The sequence below is a fragment of the Carcharhinus amblyrhynchos genome, unplaced genomic scaffold (genome assembly GCF_965287045.1).
Source record: "Carcharhinus amblyrhynchos unplaced genomic scaffold, sCarAmb.v2.hapA scaffold_41, whole genome shotgun sequence".
In the NCBI taxonomy this organism is placed as follows: Eukaryota; Metazoa; Chordata; class Chondrichthyes; order Carcharhiniformes; family Carcharhinidae; genus Carcharhinus; species Carcharhinus amblyrhynchos.
In genome coordinates, this window is record NW_027649782.1 from 2,542,309 (window position 1) to 2,568,245 (window position 25,937).

The 25,937-nt window shown below is 45.8% G+C and overlaps 1 protein-coding gene across 1 annotated transcript in view; it reads left to right on the forward strand.

Moving 5' to 3' along the window:
• epha8 (eph receptor A8) overlaps positions 1 to 25,937 on the forward strand; it is a 570,939-nt gene that overhangs the window by 537,184 nt on the left and 7,818 nt on the right. The window contains exons 15-16 of the mRNA XM_080181519.1: positions 2,554 to 2,744; positions 12,689 to 12,844. Coding sequence (XP_080037645.1) covers positions 2,554 to 2,744; positions 12,689 to 12,844 — 347 coding nt within the window. The remainder of the gene's footprint in view (positions 1 to 2,553; positions 2,745 to 12,688; positions 12,845 to 25,937) is intronic.

The window sequence follows — 25,937 nt, forward strand, 5'->3', positions numbered from 1 at the left end:
CAACATTAAATTCCATTTGCCATTTCCTGGCCCATTCGCCCAGCCTATCTAGATCCTTCTGCAGACTCTCCACACCCTCCGCACAATTTGCCTTTCCCCCAATCTTGGTGTCATCAGCAAATTTCGACACCCTGCACTCGGTTCCCTCCTCCAGATCATCTATATAAATGGTAAATAGCTGAGGCCCCAGCACCGACCCCTGGGGCACCCCACTAGTCACCAACCGCCAATCCGAATAGCACCCATTGACCCCCACTCTCTGCCTCCTATTTGAGAAGGTGACCAGGTGACCTGATTGAGGCATACAAGATGATCAGAGGGTTAGATAGGGTGGACAGTGAGAGTCTTTTACCTCGGATGGTGATGGCTAACACGAGGGGACATAGCTTTAAATTAAGGGGTGGTAATTATAGGACGGATGTCAGAGGTAGGTTCTTTACTCAGAGGGTAGTAAGGGCATGGAATGCCCTGCCTGCAGCAGTTGTGGACTCGCCAACTTTAAGGGCATTCAAATGGTCAGTGGATAGGCATATGGATAACATTGGAATAGTTTAGGTTAGAGGGTCATTAGATTGGTTCCACTGGTCGGCGCAACATCGAGGGCCGAAGGGCCTGTACTGCGCTGGAATGTTCTATGTTCTAAATATCCAGGTACAGCAAGCAATCAGGAGAGAATTTACTGCAAAGAAATTGAGTACAAATGACGAGGATGGCTTTCGTTGGACAATACCTGGGATGCTGTGTACAGTTTTGCTTGGGTTATCTAATGAAGGTGACACTTGCTTAGGAGAGAGAGCCCCAAAGGTTCACTAGGCTGATCTTGTGATGAGGAGATTGTCCTCTGAGGAAAGGTTGAGGCCTGTATTCCCCAGAGATTAGACAAATGAATGGCAATCTAATTGAAGCATATAACATTGTAAAGGGACCTGTTAGGGTAGATGTGGGGGGGATATTTCCTCTCTCAGGAAAGTTTAGATCAGTGGTTAGCACTGCTGCCCCACACCACCCCGGGACCCGGGTTCAATTCTGGCCTTGGGTGATTGACAGAATCCGCGTGTTCTCCCCATGCCCATCTGGGTTTCCTCCGGGCGTTCCAGTTTCCTCCCACACTCCAAAGGTGTTCAGGTTAGGTGGATTGGCCATGCTAAATTGCCCCTTAGTTCCCAAGTTAGAGGGATTAGCCTTGGTGGGATTACGAAGATGGAGTGGGGGAAAGGGCCTGAGTAAGATACTCTATCAAAGAGTCAGTGTGGATTCAATGGCCTCCTTCTGCACTGTAGGGATTGTATGAAATTGGGGAGGTCATAATCTCAGAAGAAAGGGTGGCCAATTGGAACTGAAATGAGGAGGAATCCCTTCTATCTGAGAGTGAGGAATCTTTGGAATTCTCTACTCCAGAGGATTGTGAATGTTCATTCATTGAGTCTATCCGAGACTGAGATTGAAATGCTTTTGGATTCGGAGAGAATTAAAGGACAAGGGAATAATATCAGATGGTAGAGCTGAAGAAGAAGAGCCTTCATCGGAATGAATGATGGAGCAGGTTCAAGGAGCCAAATCCAAATCCTTTTCTTTCCGTACCCCAGAAGTACCAGCTTCATTGGCTGTTGCCCCTGCTATCGCACTTGTCCATCAGGCTATTTTTGGGTGGAAACCCACGTTAAAACACCTAACACTCCTTGTAATCAAAAATCTCCGGTATTTCCAGAACTCCTTCCTGCCACTTGCAAGCCCTGTCCCAGTAAATATCGAGGTGTAAGAGTGTAATACAGATTTGAATCATATACAAAACTGGACGCAGCTGGAGTACTGGGTGCAGTTTTGGTCGCCGTACTTGCGGAAGGGTATATTGGCCTTGGAGGGAGTGCAGAAGAGGTTCACTCGGCTGATACTGGAGATGAGGGGGTTGGACTATGAAGAGAGACTAAATAGACTGGGTCTGTACTTGTTGGAGTTTAGAAGGATGGGGGGGGATCTTACAGAGACATATAAGATAATGAAGGGGATGGATAGGGTAGAGGTAGAGAGATTCTTCCCGCTTAGAAAGGATAGAAGGACTCGAGGGCACAGCCTCAAGATAAGGGGGGTTGCAGTTTAGATCAGAGTTGAGGAGGAACTTCTTCACTCAAAGGGTGGTGAATCTCTGGAATTCTCTGCCCGTTGAAGTGGTGGAGGCTGCCTCGCTAAATATATCTAAGTCACGGGTAGATAGGTTTCTGATAGACAGGGGAATTAAGGGTTATGGGGAGAAAGTGGGAAAGTGGAAGTGATCCACTTTAGATCAGCCATGATCTTATTGAATGGCGGGGCAGGCTAGATGGCCTCCTCCTGCTCCTATTTCATATGTTCTTATGGCTAGGTAAGGTGACAGACTGTACATGAAGGATTATTAAACGTTGGAGGTCTAATTCTAATTCCTCTTGAATTTAGTAAATCTCTTGAGTTTCTTCTCCTTGTGTAATGTGGGTCTACTGTATGGAATTAATATAGTACAGCATGAGGTATCTCCCCTCCTGTTTTGAAGATTGGTAACGTTGGTATTTTATGTTGCAGGTGATTAAATCCGTAGAGGAAGGTTATCGTCTCCCAGCTCCCATGGGCTGCCCAGCAGCTCTACACCAGCTCATGTTGGACTGTTGGCAGAAAGACCGCAATGAGAGGCCCAAGTTTTTCCAGATTGTCAGCGTATTGGACAAGCTCATTCGGAACCCCACTGCCCTCAAGATCCTTGACAGTACAAGCAGGTGAGAATTCATGCACCACTGTGTCGTTCTCCAGGAGAGAAGCCTTCCTAAAGATTTTGCTGGAGATGCTAGTTTGGAGTGACGGAGTGCCACCTGCCAGCTTTACCTCACTTGCCATTTCTATTTCCATCGAGTTCAGTCAGGAGCAGCGTAAAATGAGCCTTGATTTGATTTATCATTGTCACGTGCATTAGTACAGTAAGAAGTCTCTCAACACCAAGTTAGAGTCCAAACAGTTTATTTGATAGTAAACCCACAAGCTTTCGGAAATGGTGTTCCTTTTTCAGGTGTGTGAAAGGTTCTGATCAGAGAAGGGCATATAAAGACACACACAGTTTACAGAATACTGATTAGAATGCGAGTTTTTACAACTAACCTGCTATTCAAGTCTTAAAGATGCAGACAATGTGAGTGGAGATAGCATTAGCATAGGTTAAAGAGATGTATTGTCTCCAGACAGGACTGTTAGTGAGGTTTTGCAAACTCAGGCAAGTCATGGGGGTTACAGATAGTGCGACATGAACCCAAGATCCCGGTTGAGGCCGTCCTCATGTGTGCGGAACTTAGAACATAGAACATAGAACATTACAGCGCAGAACAGGCCCTTCGGCCCACGATGTTGCGCCGACCAGTTACAAAACAATGACCCACTAACCTAAACCAATCCCTTTTCGTCCATAAACCTATCCACGGATCTCTTAAACGCCCCCAAACTAGGCGCATTTACAACTGCAGCAGGCAGGGCATTCCAATCCCTCACCACCCTCTGGGTAAAGAACCTACCCCTGACATCCACCCTATAACTACCCCCCCTTAATTTAAAGCCATGCCCCCTCGTGCTAGATTTCTCCATCAGAGGAAAAAGGCTATCACTATCCACCCTATCTAAACCTCTAATCATCTTATATGTTTCAATAAGATCCCCTCTTAGCCGCCTTCTTTCCAGCGAAAACAACCCCAAATCCCTCAGCCTCTCCTCATAGGACCTTTCCTCCATACCAGGCAACATCCTGGTAAACCTCCTCTGCACCCTCTCCAAAGCCTCCACATCCTTCCTGTAATGTGGGGACCAGAACTGCACACAGTACTCCCCAAGTGCGGCCGCACCAGAGTTGTGTACAGTTGCAACATAACGCTGCGACTCCTAAATTCAATCCCCCTACCAATAAACGCCAAGACACCGTATGCCTTCTTAACAACCTTATCTACTTGATTCCCAACTTTCAGGGATCTATGTACACATACACCTAGATCCCTCTGCTCATCCACACTATTCAAAGTCCTCCCGTTAGCCCTATACTCGACACATCTGTTATTCCTACCAAAGTGAATTACCTCACACTTCTCCGCATTAAACTCCATCCGCCACCTCTCGGCCCAGCTCTGCAACCTGTCTAAGTCTTCCTGCAAACTATGACACCCTTCTCATTATCTATCACACCTCCGACTTTGGTGTCATCAGCAAATTTAGTAATCCACCCAACTATACCCTCATCCAGATCATTAATAAAAATTACAAACAGCAGTGGCCCCAAAACAGATCCCTGAGGCACACCACTCGTAACCGAACTCCATGATGAATATTTACCATCAACCACCACCCTCTGTCTCCTATCCGCTAGCCAATTCCTGATCCAATTCCCTAGATCACCCCCAATCCCATACATCTGCATTTTCTGCAGAAGCCTACCATGGTGAACCTTATCAAACGCCTTACTAAAATCCATATACACCACGTCCACTGCCTTACCCCCATCCACCTCTTTGGTCACTTTCTCAAAAAACTCAATAAGGTTAGTAAGGCACGACCTTCCCGCTACAAAACCATGCTGACTATCTCCAATCAATTCATTACTCTCCAAATAACTATAAATCCTATCCCTAATAATTTTTTCTAAAACCTTGCCCACAACAGAAGTGAGACTCACCGGTCTATAATTCCCAGGGAAGTCTCTGTTCCCCTTCTTAAACAATGGGACAACATTCGCTTGGTTATCAGTCTCTGCTCAGCGATTCTGCGCTGTTGTGTGTCGTGAAGGCCGCCTTGGAGAACGCTTACCTGAAGATAGGAGACCAAATGTCCGTGACTGCTGAAGTGTTCGCCAACAGGAAGGGAACAGTCTTGCCTGGTGATTGTCGAGCGATGTTCATTCATCCGTTGTCGTAGCGTCTGCATGGTCTCCCCAATGTACCATGCTTCGGGACATCCTTTCTTGCAACGTATCAGGTAGACAATGTTGGCCAAGTTGCAAGAGTATTTACCGTGTACCTGGTGGATGGTATTCTCACGTGTGATGATGGTATTCATTTCGATGATCCGGCATGTCTTGCAGAGGTTGCTGTGGCAAGGTTGTGTGGTGTTGTGGTCACTGTTCTCCTGAAGGCTGGGTAGCTTGTTGCCCACTGAAGTGTTCGCCAACTGAAAGGGAACAATCTTGCCTGGTGATTTTCGAGCAATGTTCATTCATCCGTTTTCGTAGCGTCTACACGGTCTCCCCAGTGTACCATGCTTTGGGACATCCTTTCTTGACGTGCATTAGTATACAGTGAAAAGTATTGTTTCTTGCATACTGTACAGACAAAGCATACCGTTCATAGAGAAGGAAAGGAGAGAGTGCAGAATGTAGTGTTACAGTCATAACTGTTGGCTTCTTTCTCCATTTCACATTAGCGCATGTTGTCACGATCCAACCCATTAATTTTAATGGTTTTTTTTGCTCTTTGCACTATTATCCTATTTGTTATGAATTATTGAAAGACACCGATTCAGTTAAAGTTGCGTATAACAGCACAGACCATGCCCTCACTTACCGCGGTCATGGTAAAGGCTGGCAAGGCTCGAGAACTCTTCATTATATTATGTCTATATGTGCGGCAATATTTTAGGCTAGCACGATAATGGTAAAAGGATGGGAAACAGTGATTAACTGCAGTGCATGCTGCAGAAAATCTAATGTCGCGATCCGTTAGCTGGTGCAGTTGCAAAGAACGCCCATCTTCAATCAAGGTTGAGGTGTGGAGTTGTTACGAATCCACTGTGTTCATTTATTTACATACATAGAACAAATCTCTGCTTATTATCATGGCCCCATCAGAGCTGTGGGCCACACACTCATACTTTGTGTGTGCCCCTTCGATTGTTTTAAAGACTTTTGATACAAATACAAATTATTATCATTTTCACCGGTTCCATGGTTACCACCGCTGAGACTAGGGTTAGAATTTTCGTACTTGGCCACGACTGGGATTTTCCAGTCCTGCTGCAAACGAATGGAGATTTGGCTGAGCGCCGCATTCCCCATTCTCACTGGCATTGGAGGCAGGGCTTACGAGACTGGCGAGGACTAGCTGAGGTTTATATTCTAGATTTATGAATTGAATTCAAATTCCACCAGCTTAATCGAACGTTTGAGGACCTTGGGATTATTAGTCCAATGGCATTAACAATATGTCACCATCTTGCCAGTTATGCAACCTTTTTCCTTATTGTGATCAATATGAAGTCATTCTTTCTTGTGTGGTGTTGGTCTGTTCCTTTAAACCAGCTACTATATGAAATGCTTATCAAGGCCAGTGTCGACCTATCATAGTTACAATGAAGAGTTATGGTCAGTCTTGGTTTGGAACACCGGGACAGGGATAAGCCATTCAGCCCCTCTATCCTACTAAGCCATTACTTCATAAAAACATAAGAAATAGGAGCAGGAGTAGGCCATCTAGCCCTTCGAGCCTGCCTCACCATTCAATAAGATCATGGCTGATCTGAAGTGGATCAGTTCCACTTTCCCGCTTTCTCCCCATAACCCTTAATTCCCCTGTCTGTCAGAAACCTGTCTACCCGTGACTTAAATATATTTAGTGAGGTAGCCTCCACCGCTTCAACGGGCAGAGAATTCCAGAGGTTCACCACCCTTTGAGTGAAGAAGTTCCTCCTCAACTCCAATCTAAACTGCGCCCCCCCTTATTTTGAGGCTGTGCTCTCTAGTCCTGCTATCCTTTCTAAGCGGGAAGAATCTCTCTACCTCTACCCTATCCATCCCCTTCATTATCTTATACGTCTCTATAACATACCCCCTCAGCCTTCTAAACTCAGTAACGAGTACAGACCCAGTCTATCCAATCTCTCTTCATAGTCCAACCCCCTCATCTCCGGTATCAGCCTGCTGAACCTTCTCTGTACTCCCTCCAAGCCACTATATCCTTTCTAACAGTCTTTCGGGAAGCTCCTTCAATGCTGAGCTCTCTTGCATTTAAACCACCGCACACTGCGTTAAAACACTGTCCTTTTGCTACTGAATCCTTCCTGCGCTAAAAAAAACCACCAGAACAATCCTGACTTGTAATGACAGTGATATCATTAATGTCCCCTGCTCATCCTAAGCTGACTTGCATCAAACATTAACAAGGAGTAACTGAGCAGAAAGCATCAGAGAGGCTTTTTCTCCTGAATGATCCATGCTCTCTGTCCTGTGGAATCGCTTCTTCTTCCATCAGCTATAAATAGACGAGGGTTTAGCATTGATGGAGAGAGGGCGAATACAGACAATTTTTACACACTGTTGTATTTGATAGAGTGAGATATCCTGAAATGTGTTAATATTTTGTTTTTGCATTTCACATTTGCCATCTCAGCCGGGAAGAGGGGGGACATTCAATATAAGAAACAGGTAATGTCATTACCTCACCTGGAGGCAACAGAGAAAATCTCCACTCTCACCAAATATCATTCGAGGTTAGAGCATTGTAAGCATTTACTTACCTGAGGATACAGCTTCCATTTCATGAAAAAACATTCTCTCAATAGGAGAGGTAGGGTGAGAGTATCTTTATATTGTTTTATAGCTGGGATTCCCTCTGCTCTGTATGAGAGTTGAGCTCAATTCTTAGAATCATACTATCCCTATAGTGCAGAAGGACGCCATTCAGTCTATCGAGTTTGCACCGACCACAATCCCACCTATTCCCAGATTCCCACCTGTTTACCTTGCTATTCCCCCTGACACTAAGGGGCCATTTAGCATGGCCAACCCACCTAACCCGCACATCTTTGTACTGTGGGAGGAAATCGGAGCACCCGGAGGAAACCCACGCAGACACGGGGAGAATGTGCAAACTCCACATGGACAGTCACCCAAGCCCGGAATCGAACCCAGGTCCCTGGCGCTGCGAGGCAGCAATGCTAAGCACCGTGCCGTCCTTTAAGGTGATTGAATGCATTCATGACCACTGGTGAACAGCAGGAAATGAGCGTATTAGGCAAGAGTTAGGAGAAGATCGGGTAAAGGTTATAGTGAAGCTGTGAAGGGTTTTGAGGTTGAACAGGCTCCCCGCCACCAAAACCATCGCGAACGGAGAGTTTGGCACACAATCAAATCTCCATTCACTGCAGTGGGACTGTTCAATCCCAGCCATGGGCAAGGTCTGAGAATCCAGCCTGTTATGTTAGACCATTCTCAAATACAATAACGCTTGGAAATTTCTGCTTGGACATCACCACAACCTGATTTTCCTATTCATAGAACCCTACTGTGCAGAAAGAGGCCCTTCGGCCCATCGAGTCTGCACCGAACACAATCCCACCCAGACCCAACCCCCATATCCCTACATATTATACCCACTAATCCCTCTAACCTACGCATCCCTGGACACTAAGGGGCAATTTCTTAGCATGGCCAATCAACCTAACCCGCACATCTTTGGACTGTGGGAGGAAACCTGGAGCACCCGGAGGAAACCCACGCAGACACGAGGAGAATGTGCAAACTCCACACAGACAGTGACCCGAGCCGGGAATCGAACCCAGGACCCTGGAGCTGTGGAGCAGCAGTGCTAACCACTGTGCTACCGTGCCGCCCACGGCATTCAGTGAGGAAGGCAAACCACCAGAAAGTTTCTACATTCAACAATCAATCCCACAGCATCACTGGCCTTGCTAGTGGCCTGCATTTCATATAGTAGCTGGTTTAAAGAAACATTGAATAGTCCAATATCATACAAGAAAGGACTACTTCATAGTGACCGCAATAAGGAAAAAGGTTGTATAATTGGCAAGATGGTGACATATTGTTTATGCCATTGGACTAATAACCCCAAGGTCCTAAAATTGTGGGGACATGGGTTTAAATCAGCTGGTGGCATTTGAATTTAATTTGTAAATCTAGAATATAAATCTCAGCCCGTACTCTCCTGTCTTATAAGCCCTGCTTCCATTGCCAGTGAGAACAGGGAAATTAGGCGCTCAGTCAAATCTCCATTCACTTGCAGAAGCTTAGAGAATTTTGTCCCTACTCTTGATGATGGTGACCAAGAAACTATCATTGTTTGTTTTAAAAATCTATCTGGGTCACGTTAATGTCGTAAGAAGTCTCACAATACCAGGTTAAAGTTCAACCAGTTTCGGGGTTTGCCCCTTCGTCAGGTGAATGGAGAGTTCTGGCCTCAGACAGAGCATATAACAGCACACACAGTTTACAGATTACTGATTAGAATGTGAGTCTTTACAACTAACCTGCTATTCAAGTCTTAAAGATGCAGATAATGTGAGTGGAAAGAGCATTAGGCATAGGTTAAAGAGATGTGTATTGTCTCCAAACAGTACAGTTTTGCAAACCCAGGCAAGTCACGGGGGTTGCAGATAGTGTGACATGAACCCAAGATCCCGGTTGAGGCCGTCCTCATGTGTGTGGAACTTGGCTATCAGTCTCTGCTCAGCGACTCTGCGCTGTCGTGTGTCGTGAAGGCTACCTTGCGGTCACAGGCACTCAGCCTCTGACCGTCGGGTCAGGGTTCACCAAGGCGGCCTTCACGACAGGCTGAGTTACCTACTTCCACTCCTAATTCCTATGTTCCCAAATGGGGGGGTCGTTGGTGGTGTATTATTGCAGCCCCAGAACTTCATCACTGCAGCTCATCAGGGCAGGATCCAGCCACCTTCAGCATCTCCTTCAATACAAGTACGGGATGTGCTGAGGTCAACTCACTTTGACCAAAATAGGAGCCAAACCTGAGGCTTTGTGTTCTATAAGCGCAGCAGTCCTTTAATAAACAGTCCCAGCCTGGGTGGGAAGGGTCCCCTCTGTTTATCCACTGCAGTTGGTCACAACAAGGATTTACATTTCTTTTTCACGAGGATGTACCTTTTCCAAATCCAAATGTATCGAAACTATAAGCAATAAGGAGCCAATCAAACAGAGTTTTCTTAAGTTAAAGAAAGTGCAAATTTATTAATCACTAGATGCAAGAAAGAATAATACAAATGTTACATCTCACATACAGGTATAAGAAATAAGGCAAGTTCTAGTCCAATAAAAAACAGTTAGATGGTTATCCAGTTAAGTGTCCTTCTCTTGCCCTGGAAGTGTAGATTGATAAACTTTGCTGTCAACTTTATTGAGCTGGGTTTCCTCAGTGCGGCCACGTTGAATCCCACCAGTGCAGAAGGAGGCAATTTGGATCATCGAGTCTGCACTGGCAACAACCCCACCCAGGCTCTATCCCTGTAACCCCCACATACTTACCCTGCTAATCCACCTCACACTAAAAGGTCAACTGAGCACCACCAATGAACCTAACCTGCACATCTTGGGACTGTGAGGGGAAACCTATGGGGAGAACATGCAAACTCCATGCAGTCACCGAAGGCTAGAATTGAACCCAAGTCCCTGGCACTGTGCGGCAGCGGTGCTAACCAGCGGGTCACCAATCAGTTGTCAGTTTTGTGAAGTAAAATACACTCTAATAGGATTGGAGTTGAAGTAGTCACTCAGGTACGCTCCAGTACAACATATTCCATTCATTCTAACAGGATCGCTGATGTCCTCATTTATTATGTTTAATTTAATTGATGTAGATGACATTACAGTTATTACTGCTGTTTTCTGATAGCTGATTTCTTGAACTAGATGGCATATACTTTTTCTCAGAGAGAGAAAGGGAGAGCGGTCATCATTTCAAATTGATTCCTTTGCTGAAAACTCTCTTGACATTCTTTGCGTCACTCACCTCTCTGCAGTTACTGTAATCTGGCCTGTTAAGGCTCACCCGTTGTCTATTTCTAAGGGGTTTAGGGTGGGCTTGTCAGTGGCAGCCATCGCTTCAATATCCAGCACTTTTCATTTTAACATTCCTTCCTCAGACAGTGATGGGTTTCGATAGCTCTGAACATTTGTTCCCCTTCACCCTGGAAGGTGGCAGTGCTTTTTAAAGCAGTTTGCCCTGTCTCGGTACAAGTTGCAATGTTTGAATTGTAATTCCGCACCGCAACTTTCCAGAAGCTGACCAAACATAAGAAATAGGAGCAGGAGTAGGCCACCTAGCCCTTCGAGCCTGCCCCGCCATTCAATAAGATCATGGCTGATCTGAAGTGGATCAGTTCCACTTACCCGCCTGCTCCCCATAACCCTTAATTCCCTTATCGATCAGAAATCTATCGACATATTCAATGAGGGTTTGCAAAACCTCACTTACTGTACTAACTGGAGACAATACACATCTCTTTAACCGATGCCTAATGCTCTTTCCCCTCGCATTGTCTGCATCTTTAAGACTTGGATAGCAGGTTGGTTGTAAAGACTCACATTCTAATCAGTAATCTGTAAACTGTCTGTGTGGGTTTCCTCCGGGTGCTCCGGTTTCCTCCCACAGTCCAAAGATGTGCGGGTTAGGTTGATTGGCCGTGCTAAAGTTGCCCCTTAGTGTCCTGGGACGTGTAGGTTAGAGGGATTAATGGGTAAATGTGTAGGGATATGGGGATAGGTCCTGGGTGGGATTGTGGTCGGTGCAGACTCGATGGGCCAAAGGACCTGTTTCTGCACTGTAGGGTTCTATGGTTCTATTGCGGGAGCGTCCACCACTTCAATGGGCAGAGAATTCCAGAGATTCACTACCCCCTGAGAGAATTTCCTCCTCAACTCTGATCTAAACTGCCCCCTCCCTTATTTTGAGGCTGTGCCCTCTCGTTCAAACAGGCAACATCATATATCAGGTGACTCGCAGCAGCTGTCTTTTGACAGTCTCTTTTGTTGTCTTTATAAAGCGCTTTTTAAACAGTTCAGTAAATGTTTGATTAGCTGGGGAAATTGCAGATTTATTTACTCATGCACAAATCAAAATGAGTGCTCCTCGAGAAAACGGTAGTGACAGATTACAGAGCCACGTATCAACATTACAAAACATGACATACAGGATCTGTCACCATACTAAGAGTTATTAATCTTGCTTTGTGACAGTAAATGTGCACTAATGTAATTGGCCATGCGTGACATCTCTGTGCGAGAGAGGATATTTTATTTCAGCTATTTAAAAAATATCCCACCACAGCACCAAACGCAAGTGAAATCTCCCACATCAGAAGCAACACAGATTGTCCTGTCAGCCAATCCAGTAACTATAAAGTAAGCAGTTCCGAGGAGAGATAACCCTGTTTTCCAGGAATGAAAGGACATGAGGGTAGATGGTTAATTACGGATATTAGGGGATATGGGAAAGGCAGGTAGGGAGTTCTAGAGTATGGAACAGCTAACTGAGTGAGAAAACAAGCTTGAGGAGTTGAGTTCCTTTGACAGCGGGTTTCCATTTGCACGGAGGCAGCAATTCTGCAATTGCTTCAACATTGCGCCAGGCCAAAAAATTGAGTTCCGTGGCTTCATTTGTAACGTCTCCAGATTGACTGGGGCGCTTTCATTTCCATGGCGCCTTTTAAATGGGATTAGCTGAAAATGTGAAGAATGTAACACCCTTCCCTAGAAAGCTGAACGTGGAAGCTCTAGGGTGACTAATACAGGAATTAAAAGTTAATAATTAAGACTTCAAGGCATGGATGTGTCACCAGTGCCGCCTTCCAGGAAGATACATCAATGTTATAACTTTAGCACCGAGCATTGTCGGGTGAATGATGAGGCCTCTCAGTATTATTTTCACGTTGCCACGCACTCTTTGTTTTGCAGACTGAACAGCCCTCTCCTAAACAGAAACATTCCCAGCTACACCTCCTTTGCCTCTGTAGACGAATGGCTGGATGTCATTAAAATGGGACGTTATAAGGACAACTTTGCAGCTGCGGGCTATTTATCACTGAGTCTGGTAATGAGGATGAACATGGAGTAAGTACGGAGAAAATGTGGATGATTAATACGGTGAATTAATATGATGGATTTAAATGCCCGCGTAGCAGTCAAATATATTGTAATTAAACTTTATTTAACTTCCATTTCTCCCACGCCCAATAAATCACCACCCGGGGTTGGGTTTTAAGTTTCGTTTAACTAGTTCTTCGATTTGGAAAAAAAACATTAAATTTCTTGGTTGCATCAAACTAGACTTTCCAAATAGAATTTTTTATTTTATTCGTCCATGCCCCTTTTGGGGGCAGTTAACACTCAACCACATTGCTCTGGAGTCCCATGTTAGCTAGACCGGGTAAGGACAACAGATTTCCTCCCCTAAAGGACATTAGTGAGTCAGAGAGTCGACAACGGTTTTATGGTCATCAGTTGACTTTTAATTCCAGATTCTTACTGAAAATCAGATTTGCCATGGTGGGGTTTGAATCCAGGTCATTACCCTGATTACAAGTCCAGTGACAATACTGCTACACCAATGCCTCCCCCACAATAGAACAGAATCAATCATGTTACAGTCTGTGCCTGTTTTTAGCCATTTGTCCGTAATACAACTTCTTGTATATCTATTCTTAGCGAGACTACAGTTAGAACATAGAACATTACAGCGCAGTACAGGCCCTTCGGCCCTCGATGTTGTGTCGACCAGTGGAACCAATCTAATGACCCTCTAACCTAAACTATTCCAATGTTATCCATATGCCTATCCACTGACCATTTGAACGCCCTTAAAGTTGGCAAGTCCACAACTGCTGCAGGCAGGGCATTCCACGCCCTTACTACCCTCTGAGTAAAGAACCTACCTCTGACATCCGTCCTATAATTACCACCCCTTAATTTAAAGCTATGTCCCCTCATGTTAGCCGACACCATTTGAGGAAAAAGGCTCTCACTGTCCACCCTATCTAACCCTCTGATCATCTTGTATGCCTCAATTAGGTCACCTCGTAACCTACTTCTCTCTAACCTCAAGTCCCTCAGCCTTTCCTCAGTTCGAAAACATTTTGCAGTTCTAGGCCCAGAGTTTTGCAAAGACAGAGGGGCTTTACATCTTAGCTAGAAGTCCCACCCCCCCCCCCCCCGAACCTGGCACCCATCATTTTGGTTGGGAGCAACGGGGGCAAGGATTGGGGTCTGGGGGAATAGGGGGGAGCAGGATGTAGTTTGCATGTCTGTGCTTCATGGATGCAGCACGTAACAGTGCAGTTCACCTGAAACAGATGCAATTCTTGGAACTGGTATGTTGCTGAAATGTTCTGTTCTCGTTCATGGGTGGGATTTTCCAACGCTGCTGAAAGTGAATGAAGTTTTGGCCGGATTGCCAAGTTTTCCATTCTTGCTGGCAATGGATCCCACCATGGATGACAATGGAGAATCCATGTGGGTTTTAAGATATTTAAGGGAAAGGTATAAAGCTGTCAGAAATATTTGGAGAAGTGAGGCATCCTATTTGAGAGGTCCTTTGGAAGAGGAAAGGTGATCTTTGGGACTGTTAGGAGTAGACATGAATGTGTCATTTCACATAAAAACTGAATAGATGCAGTAGAACTGCCAAGTTGTCTAATTATTTAAATTCCAAAGCTCTTTAAAATGTTGAACAAAATAACATCCTGCTGCGGTTGTTTCCAATCTTATTTGCTGTATGCTTGCATTGCACCTGAGTGTTATCATTGTAGAATTAGTAATGCATGACTGATTCTACAACCTATCATTATCACAGTGTGGGTCAGTAAATTAATAGTCATATGTACAACTCCAAATGGTTATAAAGGCTGGGATGCTATAGCCATTCATTTCGGTGGGATTTTCTTATCCTGTCACAGGGAATGGAGATTTAGAGTCAGAGAATCATAGGATCCCTACAGTGCAAAAGGAGGCCATTTGGCCCATCGAGTCTGCACTGACCACAATCCCACCCAGGCCCTATTCCCATAACCCCACATATCTATCCTCCTTAATCCCCCCACACTAGGGTTAATTTAGCATGGCCAGTCAACCTAACCCGCACATCTTTGGATCGTGGGAGGAAACTGAAGTATCTGGAGGAAACCCACGCAGATACGGGGAGAATGTGCAAACTCCACACAGGTGCCAAATTCTCCACCTTAGCCGTAGCAGGAGCATGGCATAAACAGCACGTAAGATCATGCCCCAAGTCTTTGATATGGGGCCATTTATGTTTATTTTCATAAGGGATTGAGTACTTGAAAGAATTTAAATGTATTGATATTTAATCTCAGAACTGTTACAGCACTATTTGGCCAATCTGTTCAGTCTGTCTCTCCAAATGAGCACGTTAACCAGTGCAATTTTTCTGTCTTCTCCCTATAACTCTGCACATTGTTTCTTTCTAAATAATCATCCAATCCCTCATGATTATGTTGATTGAACCTACCACAAAGGCCATGTAGTGCCAAACCCTAACCACTCACTGTGCAAAAGAATTTGTTCTCATATCAGCTTTTGCTTTTTTTACCAATGACCTGAAGTCTGCGCCCTCTCAATCTCAATCTTTCTGCTTATGGAATCAGTTTTATATCTATTCTGTCTAAGCCCCTCATGATTTTGAACATCTCTATCAAATCTCCCCTCAGCCTTCCTCTCTCTGAGGCGAACAGTCCCAACCTCTCCAATCTCATAGATCATAGATCTATTCTCGTAACTTTAGCTTCTCATTCCTGGACCCATTCTTGTAAACCTCTTCTGCACTCTCTCAAACGCTTTCACATCTTTCCTAAAATGTGGTGCTCAGAATTGTACACAATATTCCAGCTGAGGTCTAACTAGTGTTTTATACATGTTGAATTGTTTTTGGACTCAATGACCCCTATTAAAATACCTGGAACACTAAATTATTTATTAACTTCTCTCTCAACGAACAAAAGAACAGGCCCCATGGCCCTCTTAGCCTGTGCTGATCATGATGCCTGCCTAAACTAAAACTGTATGCACTTACAAGCTGACCAACTCTCTCTAACTGCCCACTTGTTCCTAATATTTGTACAAAATGCCTTGAGATTCCCCTTAATCCTGCCTGACAAGGATATTTTGTGATCCTTTTTACACAGAACATAGAACACTACAGCACAAACAGGCCCTTCAGCCCACAAGTTGCACCGATCACATCTATACCTACCAAGCCATAGAACTATCTATAATTCCCAATCCCATTAAATTCCATATACTCATCCAGAAGTCTTTTAAAAGACCCCAGCGAGTTCGCCTCCACCACCACCGACGGCAGCCTCACTCACCACCCTCTGAGTGAAAAACTCTCCATTCACCTGACGAAGAGGCTAACCCGAAAGCTAGTGAATTTACTATCAAATAAAATCGGCTGGACTGAAACCTGGTGTTGTCAGACTTTTTACTGAAAAACTTACCCCTGACATCTCCTCTATACTTGCTTCCTAACACCTGAAACCTGTGTCCTCTCGTAGCGACCATTTCAGCCCTGGGAAATAGCCTCCGAGAATCCACCCTATCTATTCCTCTCAACATTTTATGCCCTCCTAACTCCCTGTTTGAGTTATTTTCTACTTTCCCTGCATTCTTCAAGTGCTTCATCTGTTTTTAATTGTCTGGACATCATGTATATACATTCTTTTTCTTTTTGACTAGACTCGCAATTTCCCTGGTTATTCACGGTTGCCGAATCCTGCCTTTCCTGTCCTTCCTTTTTACAGGCGCATGTCTGTCCTGCACTCCGATCAACTGCTCCTTAAAAGACTCCTGCATGTCAGATGTGGATTTACTCTCAAGCAGCCTCTCCCAAACAACAGCGTCCAAATCCTGCCTAATCCGATTGTAGTTAGCCTTCCCCCAGTTTAGCGCCTTAACCCTAGGACAACACTTGTTATTTTACATGAGTATCCGAAAGCTTATGGAATTGTGATCACTATTCTCCACATGTTCCCCCTCTGCAATTTTGATGACCTGGCTGGGCTCACTCCCCAGTACCAGATCCAGCGTAGCCCCCTCTTGAGTTGGATTATCCACTTATTGTTCCAAAAAACCTTCCTGGACACACTTAAAAAATTCTTCACCATCTGGACCCCTAGCCCTAAGGGATTTCCAGTCAATATGAGGAAAATTAAAGTCTCTCACTTCAACAATCCTATTATTTCTCCACCTGTCCAGAATCTGCTTACATATCCATTCTCCAACTTCCCATGGGCTGTTGGGAGGCCTGTAGTACACCCCCATTACAGTGGTTACCCCCCACCCTGTTTCTAAGCTCTACCCACAGTGTTTCATTACATGGTTCTACCAAGGTGTCCTCCCTCTGTACAACTGCAATATGTTCCCTTACCAGTATTGTAAACCACCCCCGCCCCACCACTTTTACCTTCCCCTCTGTCTCGGTATATTTATATCCCGGTATATTTAGTTGCTGGTCCTAGAACATAGAACATTACAGCGCAGTACAGGCCCTTCGGCCCTCGATGTTGCACCGACCAGTGGAACCAATCTAATGACCCTCTAACCTAAACTATTCCAGTGTTATCCATATGCCTATCCACTGACCATTTGAACGCCCTTAAAGTTGGCGAGTCCACAACTGCAGCAGGCAGGGCATTCCACGCCCTTACTACCCTCTGAGTAAAGAACCTACCTCTGACATCCGTCCTATAATTACCACCCCTTAATTTAAAGCTATGTCCCCTTGTGTTAGCCATCACCATCCGAGGAAAAAGGCTCTCAACTGTCCACCCTATCTAACCCTCTGATCATCTTGTATGCCTCAATCAGGTCACCTCGTAACCTTATTGAGACATATAAGATGATTAGAGGTTTAGATAGGGTGGACAGTGATAGCCTTTTTCCTTGGGTGGAGAAAGCTAGCACGAGGGGGCATGGCTTTAAATTAAGGGGGGGTAGTTATAGGACGGATGTCAGGGGTAGGTTCTTTACCCAAAGGGTGGTGAGGGATTGGAATGCCCTGCCTGCTGCAGTTGTAAATGCGCCTAGTTTGGGGGCGTTTAAGAGATCCGTGGATAGGTTTATGGATGAAAAGGGATTGGTTTAGGTTAGAGGGTCATTGTTTTTTAACTGGTCGGCGCAACATCGTGGGCCGAAGGGCCTGTTCTGCGCTGTAATGTTCTATGTTCTTCTCTCCAATGAAAATAACCTCAAGTCCCTCAGCCTTTCCTCATAAGTCCTGTCCATTTTTTAATTAAGCCTCCCTTACCACAACCAACTCCTGCACTTTAATCAAGGCTCTAAGTTTATCTGCCTTACCTGTTATACTCCTTGCATTGAAGTAGATGTATTCCAGACCTCCAGACCCACTGAGTTTGACCTCTCTTGGCCTGCTCTTCCCCTTAGCTAGCCTGGCCTTGGTCCCATGCTCATTCCCAGTCTCTACCCATGCTGACCTACTGTTCTGATTCCCAACCCCTCTGCCACATTAGTTTAAACCCACCTGAACCATACTAGCAAACCTCCCAGCCAGGATATTGGTGCCCCTCCAGTTCAGGTGTACCTTCTTGTACAGGCCCCTTCCCTGGAAGACTTCCCAGTGATCCACAAATCTGAAACCCTCCCCTCTACACCTGTTCCTTAGCCACATATTCAGCTGCACGATAAAGTTTTTAAAGTTTATTTATTAGTCTCAAGCAAGGCTCACATTAACACTGCACAGTCCAAAGATGTGCGGGTTAGGTTGATTGGCCGTGCTAAGAAATTGCCCCTTAGTGTCCAGGGATGTGTAGGTTAGAGGGATTAGTGGGTATAATATGTCGGGATATGGGGGTAGGACCTGGGTGGGATTGTGTTCGGTGCAGACTCGATGGGCCGAAGGGCCTTTTTCTGCACTGTAGGGTTCTATGATTCTATGAAGTTACTGTGAAATTACTATGAAGTTACCTAGTGCCTGGTAAGATCAATGCACCTAACCAGCACATCTTTCAGATTGTGGGAGGAAACCGGAGTACCCGGAGGAAACCCACACAGACATGGGTAGAATGTGCAAACTCCACACAGACAGTGACCCAAGCCGGGAATCGAACTGATTCTGTGAGGCAGCAGTGCTAACCACTGTGCCACCCTTATCTCCCACTTCTTAACCTCACAAACATGTGGCATGGTGAGTAATCCTGAGATTACTCGCCTAGATGTCCTGCTTGTCAATCTTCTGTGTAACTCCCTAAATTACCATTGCAGGACCTCGTTACTCTTTCTATCTATGCCATTTGTGCCAGTGTGGGCAATGACATCTGTCTGATTTCCCTCCCATTTCATGATGCTTTGTGCCCACTCAGAGACATCCAGGACCCTGGTACCAGAGAGGCAAATTACCATCCTGGCGTCCCTTCTGTGAGCGTAGAAGTGCCTGTCTGTGTTTCTGACTATTGAAACCCCAACCACTTATGCTTTGCTATGCTTTGCAGCGCCCCTACCAATAAAAGCTAACACACCGTAAGCCTTCTTAACAACCTTATCAACCTGGTGCCAACTTTCAGGGAGCTATGCACATGTACCCCAAGATCTCTCTGCTTGTCGACACTACTAAGAGTCCTTCCATTAGCCCTATATCCTGTACTCCTGTTATTCTTACCAAAGTGAATCACCTTACACTTCTCCATATTAAACTCCATTTGCCACCCCTCGGCCCAGCTCTGCTGGCCCTCTGCAAACTGTAACATCCATCTTCACTGTCTACGACTCCTCCCACTTTGGTGTCGTCAGCAAATTTACTAACCCATCCTTCTACACCCTCATCTAGGTCACTTATAAAAATGACAAACAGCAGTGGCCCCAGAACAGATCCTTGAGGTACACCACTTGTAACTGAACTCCAGGTTGAATATTTCCCATCAACCGCCACCCTCTATCAGCTTGCCAATTCCTGATCCAAACTGCTAAATCACCCTCAATCCCATGCATCTGCATTTTCTGCAGTAGCCTACCATGGGGAACCTTATCAAACGCTTTGCTAAGATCCATATACACCACGTCAACTGCCTTACCCTTATCCACCTCTTTGGTCACCTTTTCAAAATACTCGATAAGGTTTGTGAGGCACGACCTCCCCTTCCAGCTGCTGCTCTTCCAATCCATGTGTTCGGTGAGCATCTGCAACTGGATATAGTCCTCAGGGACAGTTGATGTGTCCCCCACATCACACAGGAGGAGCACACAACTCGATCAATTGACATCCCTCTCCCTCTATTGGTTATTAGATTAAAAACTAAATATTAATTAGACACTTCAAAAAAATTCTGCCCCCTAAAATTAGTCTGTCTCCTGATTAGTACAGGTTTGTATAAATATTAAGTCTAGCTTGCTACTCTCTGAAAGAAAACACTTAGCTTCCAAAATGTAGCTCAGATTCCACTCCTGTCAACCTGGGAATGAATGGGCTGAGGACACGTATTACCTGATTTATAAAGAACCAATTAAAATCTAATGTCAGCAGGAAGGTCGATGGTGCATCTCTGCCATGGGCGGTACAGTGGTCCGATTCCTGGCTTGGGTAATGTCTGTGCGGAGCCTGCATCTCCTCCCCCTGTGTCTCTGTAGGCTTCCTCCAGGTGCTCCAGTTTCCTCCCACAGTTTGAACAATGTGCTGTTTAAACATTGGCCATACTAAATTGCCCCTCAGTGTACCCGAACAGGCGCCGGAGTGTGGCGATGAGAGGATTTTCACACTTTGTAATGTTAATGTAAGCCTTCATGTGACAATAATAAAAAAACTTTAAAAAATACAAACTCAGCTGACAACAGCAGAATCATAAGATCCCCCTGCCAGCAGGCCACAGACCACCTCCCGTCTCCGTAGAGCGCATCACAGAAGGGAGGAAAATCCCACCCCAATGTCTCAATCCTAGAATCCCTGCAGTGCAGAAGGAGGCCACTCGGCCCATCGAGTCTGCACTGACCACAATCCCCCCAAGCCCTATCCCCGTAACCCCACATATTTACCCTGCTAATACCCTGACACTCGGGTCAATTTAGCATGGCCAATCAACCTAACCCACTCATCTTTGAACTAGGAAACCGGAGCATCTGGAGGTAACCCACGCAGAGATGGGGAGAATGTGCAAACTCCACACAGACAATGATCTGAGGCCGGGAATTGAACCTGGTTTGCTGGCGCTGTGAGGCAGCAGCGCTAACCACTGTGCTGCACCATTCATAAGAACATAAGAAATAGGAGCAGGAGTAGGCCACCTAGCCCTTCGAGCCTGCCCCACCATTCAACAAGATCATGGCTGATCTGAAGTGGATCAGTTCCACTTTCCCGCTTTCTCCCCATAACCCTTAATCCCCTGTCTACCAGAAACCTATCTACCCGTGACTTAAATATATTTAGCGAGGCAGCCTCCACCACTTCAACGGGCAGAGAATTCCAGAGATTCACCACCCTTTGAGTGAAGAAGTTCCCCCTCAACTCTGATCTAAACTGCGCCCCCCCCCCTTATCTTGAGGCTGTGCCCTCTAGTCCTGCTATCCTTTCTAAGCGGGAAGAATCTCTCTACCTCTACCCTATCCATCCCCTTCATTATCTTATACGTCTCTATTCTACACACATTAAGTGTGAATGTTTGGGAGCTCAGTCAGCAGCCCTGCCTGAAGTAGAGCAGCAGTTTTAGATCTGTGCTAGTTTACTCACTGTTCCAAAACAATGGAGTCACTTCCTACAGAGAGCTAGCAAAGAATTGGACGTCGCACAAATGCCAACTAATTAAGAAAACCAAACTCTTTGGTTGTCATGTGATGAGTGACAATAATTAATGCATCATTAATAATTTGATTTTCATAAAAATGCGACATGTTTACTGGTGCGCAAAATATAATGAGGCTCTTAAATTTTCATTAAGAAACTACAAGTAATGGAAATGATCGACCATGTAATCAATCCAATAATCAAAAAAAGTCTTATTGCCACTATTTCTGTTACAATTTTCAAGCGACCAAATTAATTGTTGATGTTTTCTTGATCAGGAAGTAGATCTAACAGTTCCTTTTTAATATCGATGATTTAAATCTCTCTTCTGTGACATGGGATTAGAGAGTGGGGATTAATTGACATAGTGTGTAAAGCGTCTGTTTCGCAATTATATTCAGTCCCTATTTTTATGTAAATGTGCTTTAAACACCTGCAGCAACCCAAGAAGCAGAAAAATAGGCCAGGATTCTCCCCCCAAAAAAGTTCTACGTGCCGTAATTGCATAACAACAGGACTAAATCTTGTTTTTTTTTTGAAGTGGGATTTTCAAAATGAATTTCCCACACTCTGTGCACTTCAGAGTGTCTGAGTGTTAATCATGACGAAAATCTGGGGGCCCGGGGCCTATTCCCGCTGGACAGGCTGACAGCACAGTGCTGAGTGGACCATTGCGTATGTGCCAATCTGTCGGTGCCCATGAGAAGTAGCTCTGCAGTACTGGCTGAATTTCCACCCCCCCCCCCACCCCCTGCACTGGAGCTGAGTCCATGAAAAGATCTTATTGAATTGGAACAGGCTCGAGGGGCCAAATGGCCTACTCCTGCTCCTAGTTATTACGTTCAATGTACCGTTCCTTGCCTCCCACCACCCCTCACCTCTGGCCTGCTTCGATCTCCCCAGCTACACCCCACTGGCTGCCCTGACCCCACCTCCTCCTGCACTCCAGATCCCCTTCCCTCTCTCTGCCACGTATCCATATGTAGGGTGGCAGTGGCACCACGCCCCCTCCCCCCACAACACCAGCTCAACCCACAGGCCGTCCCCAATAGGCCACAACCCCCTCTAATCCTGCCCCCCCATGGCATTGCCCATTGCCTGGTGGGCAGTGCCGGCCAACATGCTCCTTGGAAAGAGCCAGGGGGCCAGTCTGGCATTGCCAGGCTGGCTATGCCCAGGGGACAATCCTCCCCTTACCCCCGACCTCCTGTGGGGTCTCCATGGCCTCCTTTCACTCCAGCAGGGTCAGGCTGCCAGCTCCCCATTAGTGGGGAGCTGTTATATACCCTGCTGGAGTGAACCATCCCTGGTGGCAGGGAAGAGGCTAGCAGGCCTGGAGACCTCCATCCTGGGGTTACGAATAAGATTTAAGTTTGTATTTTAATATTCAAATCTCCTCCGCACTGATTTCTGGTGTGGAGCTGAGGTTGTCAGAAATCCTAGCTCCAGAGGTGCATTGAGGCCATGGTGCCCAGCAGAGAGCATGCTTATGTCTCCTGGCCAAAGCATCCCCATACAGCTTGACTTCGAGTTTTACTGTGGTACAGGGCTGGCTGACACAAAATGAAGACACATTGCCACCGCTGGTAGGAACATGTCATTACAGTGTGACATGTTTACATAGGCAATTGCCATTATCATTTCAGAATGAGAGTGTAATGGAATATGTTGAAATGTGCACCAACATTTGATCATTAATGTATTTATTTAATCTTTTAATTTGACACTATCCTTCAACAACAATGGGGTAAAAGGCAGGGAATGGATCTTGGTGTATTGGTGCAAATATAGCGCTTTGAATGGCCTCTTTCTGTGCTGTCACAGTTCTATGATCGTTTGCAACCAACTAATGTCAGAGAGAAATGTGAAAGTGATTTCAGCAATAATTGTGAGGAACTGATGACCAACAAGGCAGGTAGCTACATACAGACAGAGGTAAAAACGCTTCCAAATGCTACAAATCCCAGGCTCCAACTGCCAGAAAGCCCACGCTCCCCAACACAAACTGTGTGCTCACAGCAATTGGTCCAATGTAAGAACACAAGAACATAAGAAATAGGAGCAGGAGTAGGCCATCTAGCCCTTTGACCCTGCCCCGCCATTCAATAAGATCATGGCTGATCTGAAGTGGATCAGTTCCACTGTCCCGCTTTCTCCCCAAAACCCTTAATTCCCTTGTCTATCAGAAACCTATCTACCTGTGACTTAAATATATTTAGCGAGGCAGCCTCCACCACTTCAACGGGCAGAGAATTCCAGAGATTCACCACCCTTTGAGTGAAGAAGTTCCTCCTCAACTCTGATCTAAACTGCACCCCCCCTTATTTTGAGGCTGTGCCCTCTAGTCCTGCTATCCTTTCTAAGCGGGAAGAATGTGGCATGTGGCCCTCCTGAGGACCCGCCTCTTAAAGGGGCACCTGATCACAATTACAAAAATCACGTCTTAAACAGCAGGGCACACGGAGGGAGAATGTTGAGGTGACCTTGGCTTGTAGCTAGCAAGTGAACCGTGACAAAGTCTGAGGCCATTTTCCTTCTTGAAGAAACAGTTGACTGCAGCTTGTCCCTTGTGCGACTCTTCCTCCTGAGCCTCTCCAGAATCAGATGGGACTAAGAGTATTCTTATAACGCTCTCGCCCCCCCCCACTTTGAACACACATCAAAGGTCACGCACTCCCCTTCTTTCGACCTCTGTCAGTCATCTATGAGCTCAGGCAGCTGAAAGGCTATTTGACTGCAAAAGGCTGATTCTGATCGTAGGTTCCTCCACACGTGCATGCTCAATGTGGTTAGCAATCAGAAACAGGGTTCAGAGCAGTCTTCCCTTCCTCTATTGAAGCACTACTCAGCGTCTCTGCTCCAGACTGGCTTCATTTGAATACAACAATAAAGCAAGCTGGAACAGTCCTGGTGCATATGGCTCACTCTCTCATGGGGCCACGCCAATACCTCCTGAACAGATGGACCAGTTTTGGATGTATTTGTTTAAGCACGGAGTTTTCAATAGGATGGCCTCCCAGCATCACATTATACAAGGGCGGCACGGTGGTCAACGCTGCTGCCTCACAGCGCCAAGAACTCAGGTTCAATCCTGGCCTTGGCTGAATGTCTGTGTGCAGTTTGCACATCCTTCTCACACAGTCTGTGCGTGAGTTTCCTCCGGGTGCTCCTGTTTCCTCCCACAGTTTGTAGATGTATAGATTAGGCGAATTGGCCACGAGAATTTGCCCCTTAGTGTCCAAAGCTGTATTGGTTAGGTGGATTGGCCGTGCTAAATTGCCCCTTAGTGTCCAAAGATGTGTAGGTTAGGTGGATTGGCCGTGCTAAATTGCCCCTTAGTGTCCAAAGATGTGTTGGTTAGGGTGGATTGGCCATGCTAAATTGCCCCTTAGTGTCCAAAGATGTGTAGGTTAGGTGGATTGGCCATGCTAAATTGCCCCTTAGTGTTCAAAGATGTGTAGGTTAAGTGGATTGGCCATGCTAAATTGCCCCTCGGTGCCCAAAGATGTGAAGGTTAGGTGGATTGGCCATGCTAAATTGCCCCTTAGTGTCCAAAGATGTGTCAGTTAGGTGGATTGGCCATGCTAAATTGCCCCTTAGTGTCCAAAGATGTGTCAGTTAGGTGGATTGGCCATGCTAAATTGCCCCTTAGTGTCCAAAGATGTGTAGGTTAGGGTGGATTGGCCGTGCTAAATTGCCCCTTAGTGTCCGAAGATGTGTAGGTTAGGTGGATTGGCCATGCTAAATTGCCCCTTAGTGTTCAAAGATGTGTAGGTTAAGTGGATTGGCCATGCTAAATTGCCCCTCGGTGCCCAAAGATGTGTAGGTTAGGTGGATTGCCCATGCTAAATTGCCCCTTAGTGTCCAAAGATGTGTCAGTTAGGTGGATTGGCCATGCTAAATTGCCCCTTAGTGTCCAAAGATGTGTCAGTTAGGTGGATTGGCCATGCTAAATTGCCCCTTAGTGTCCAAAGATGTGTAGGTTAGGTGGATTGGCCATGCTAAATTGCCCCTTAGTGTCCAAAGCTGTGTAGGTTAGGTGGATTGGCCTTGCTAAATTGCCCCTTAGTGTCCAAAGCTGTGTAGGTTAGGTGGATTGGCCATGCTAAATTGCCCCTTAGTGTCCAAAGATGTGTAGGTTAGGTGGATTAGCCATGCTAAATTGCCCCTTAGTGTCCAAAGATGTGTAGGTTAGGTGGATTGCCCATGCTAAATTGCCCCTTAGTGTCCAAAGATGTGTAGGTTAGGTGGATTGGTCATGCTAAATTGCCCCTCGGTGCCCAAAGATGAGGGTTGGGTAGATTAGCCACCGTAAGTGTGTGGGGTTAGGGGGATAGAGTGGAGGGGAGAGCCTGTGTGGGATGCTTTTTTGGACAGTTGATGCAGACTTTCTGGGCCAAATGG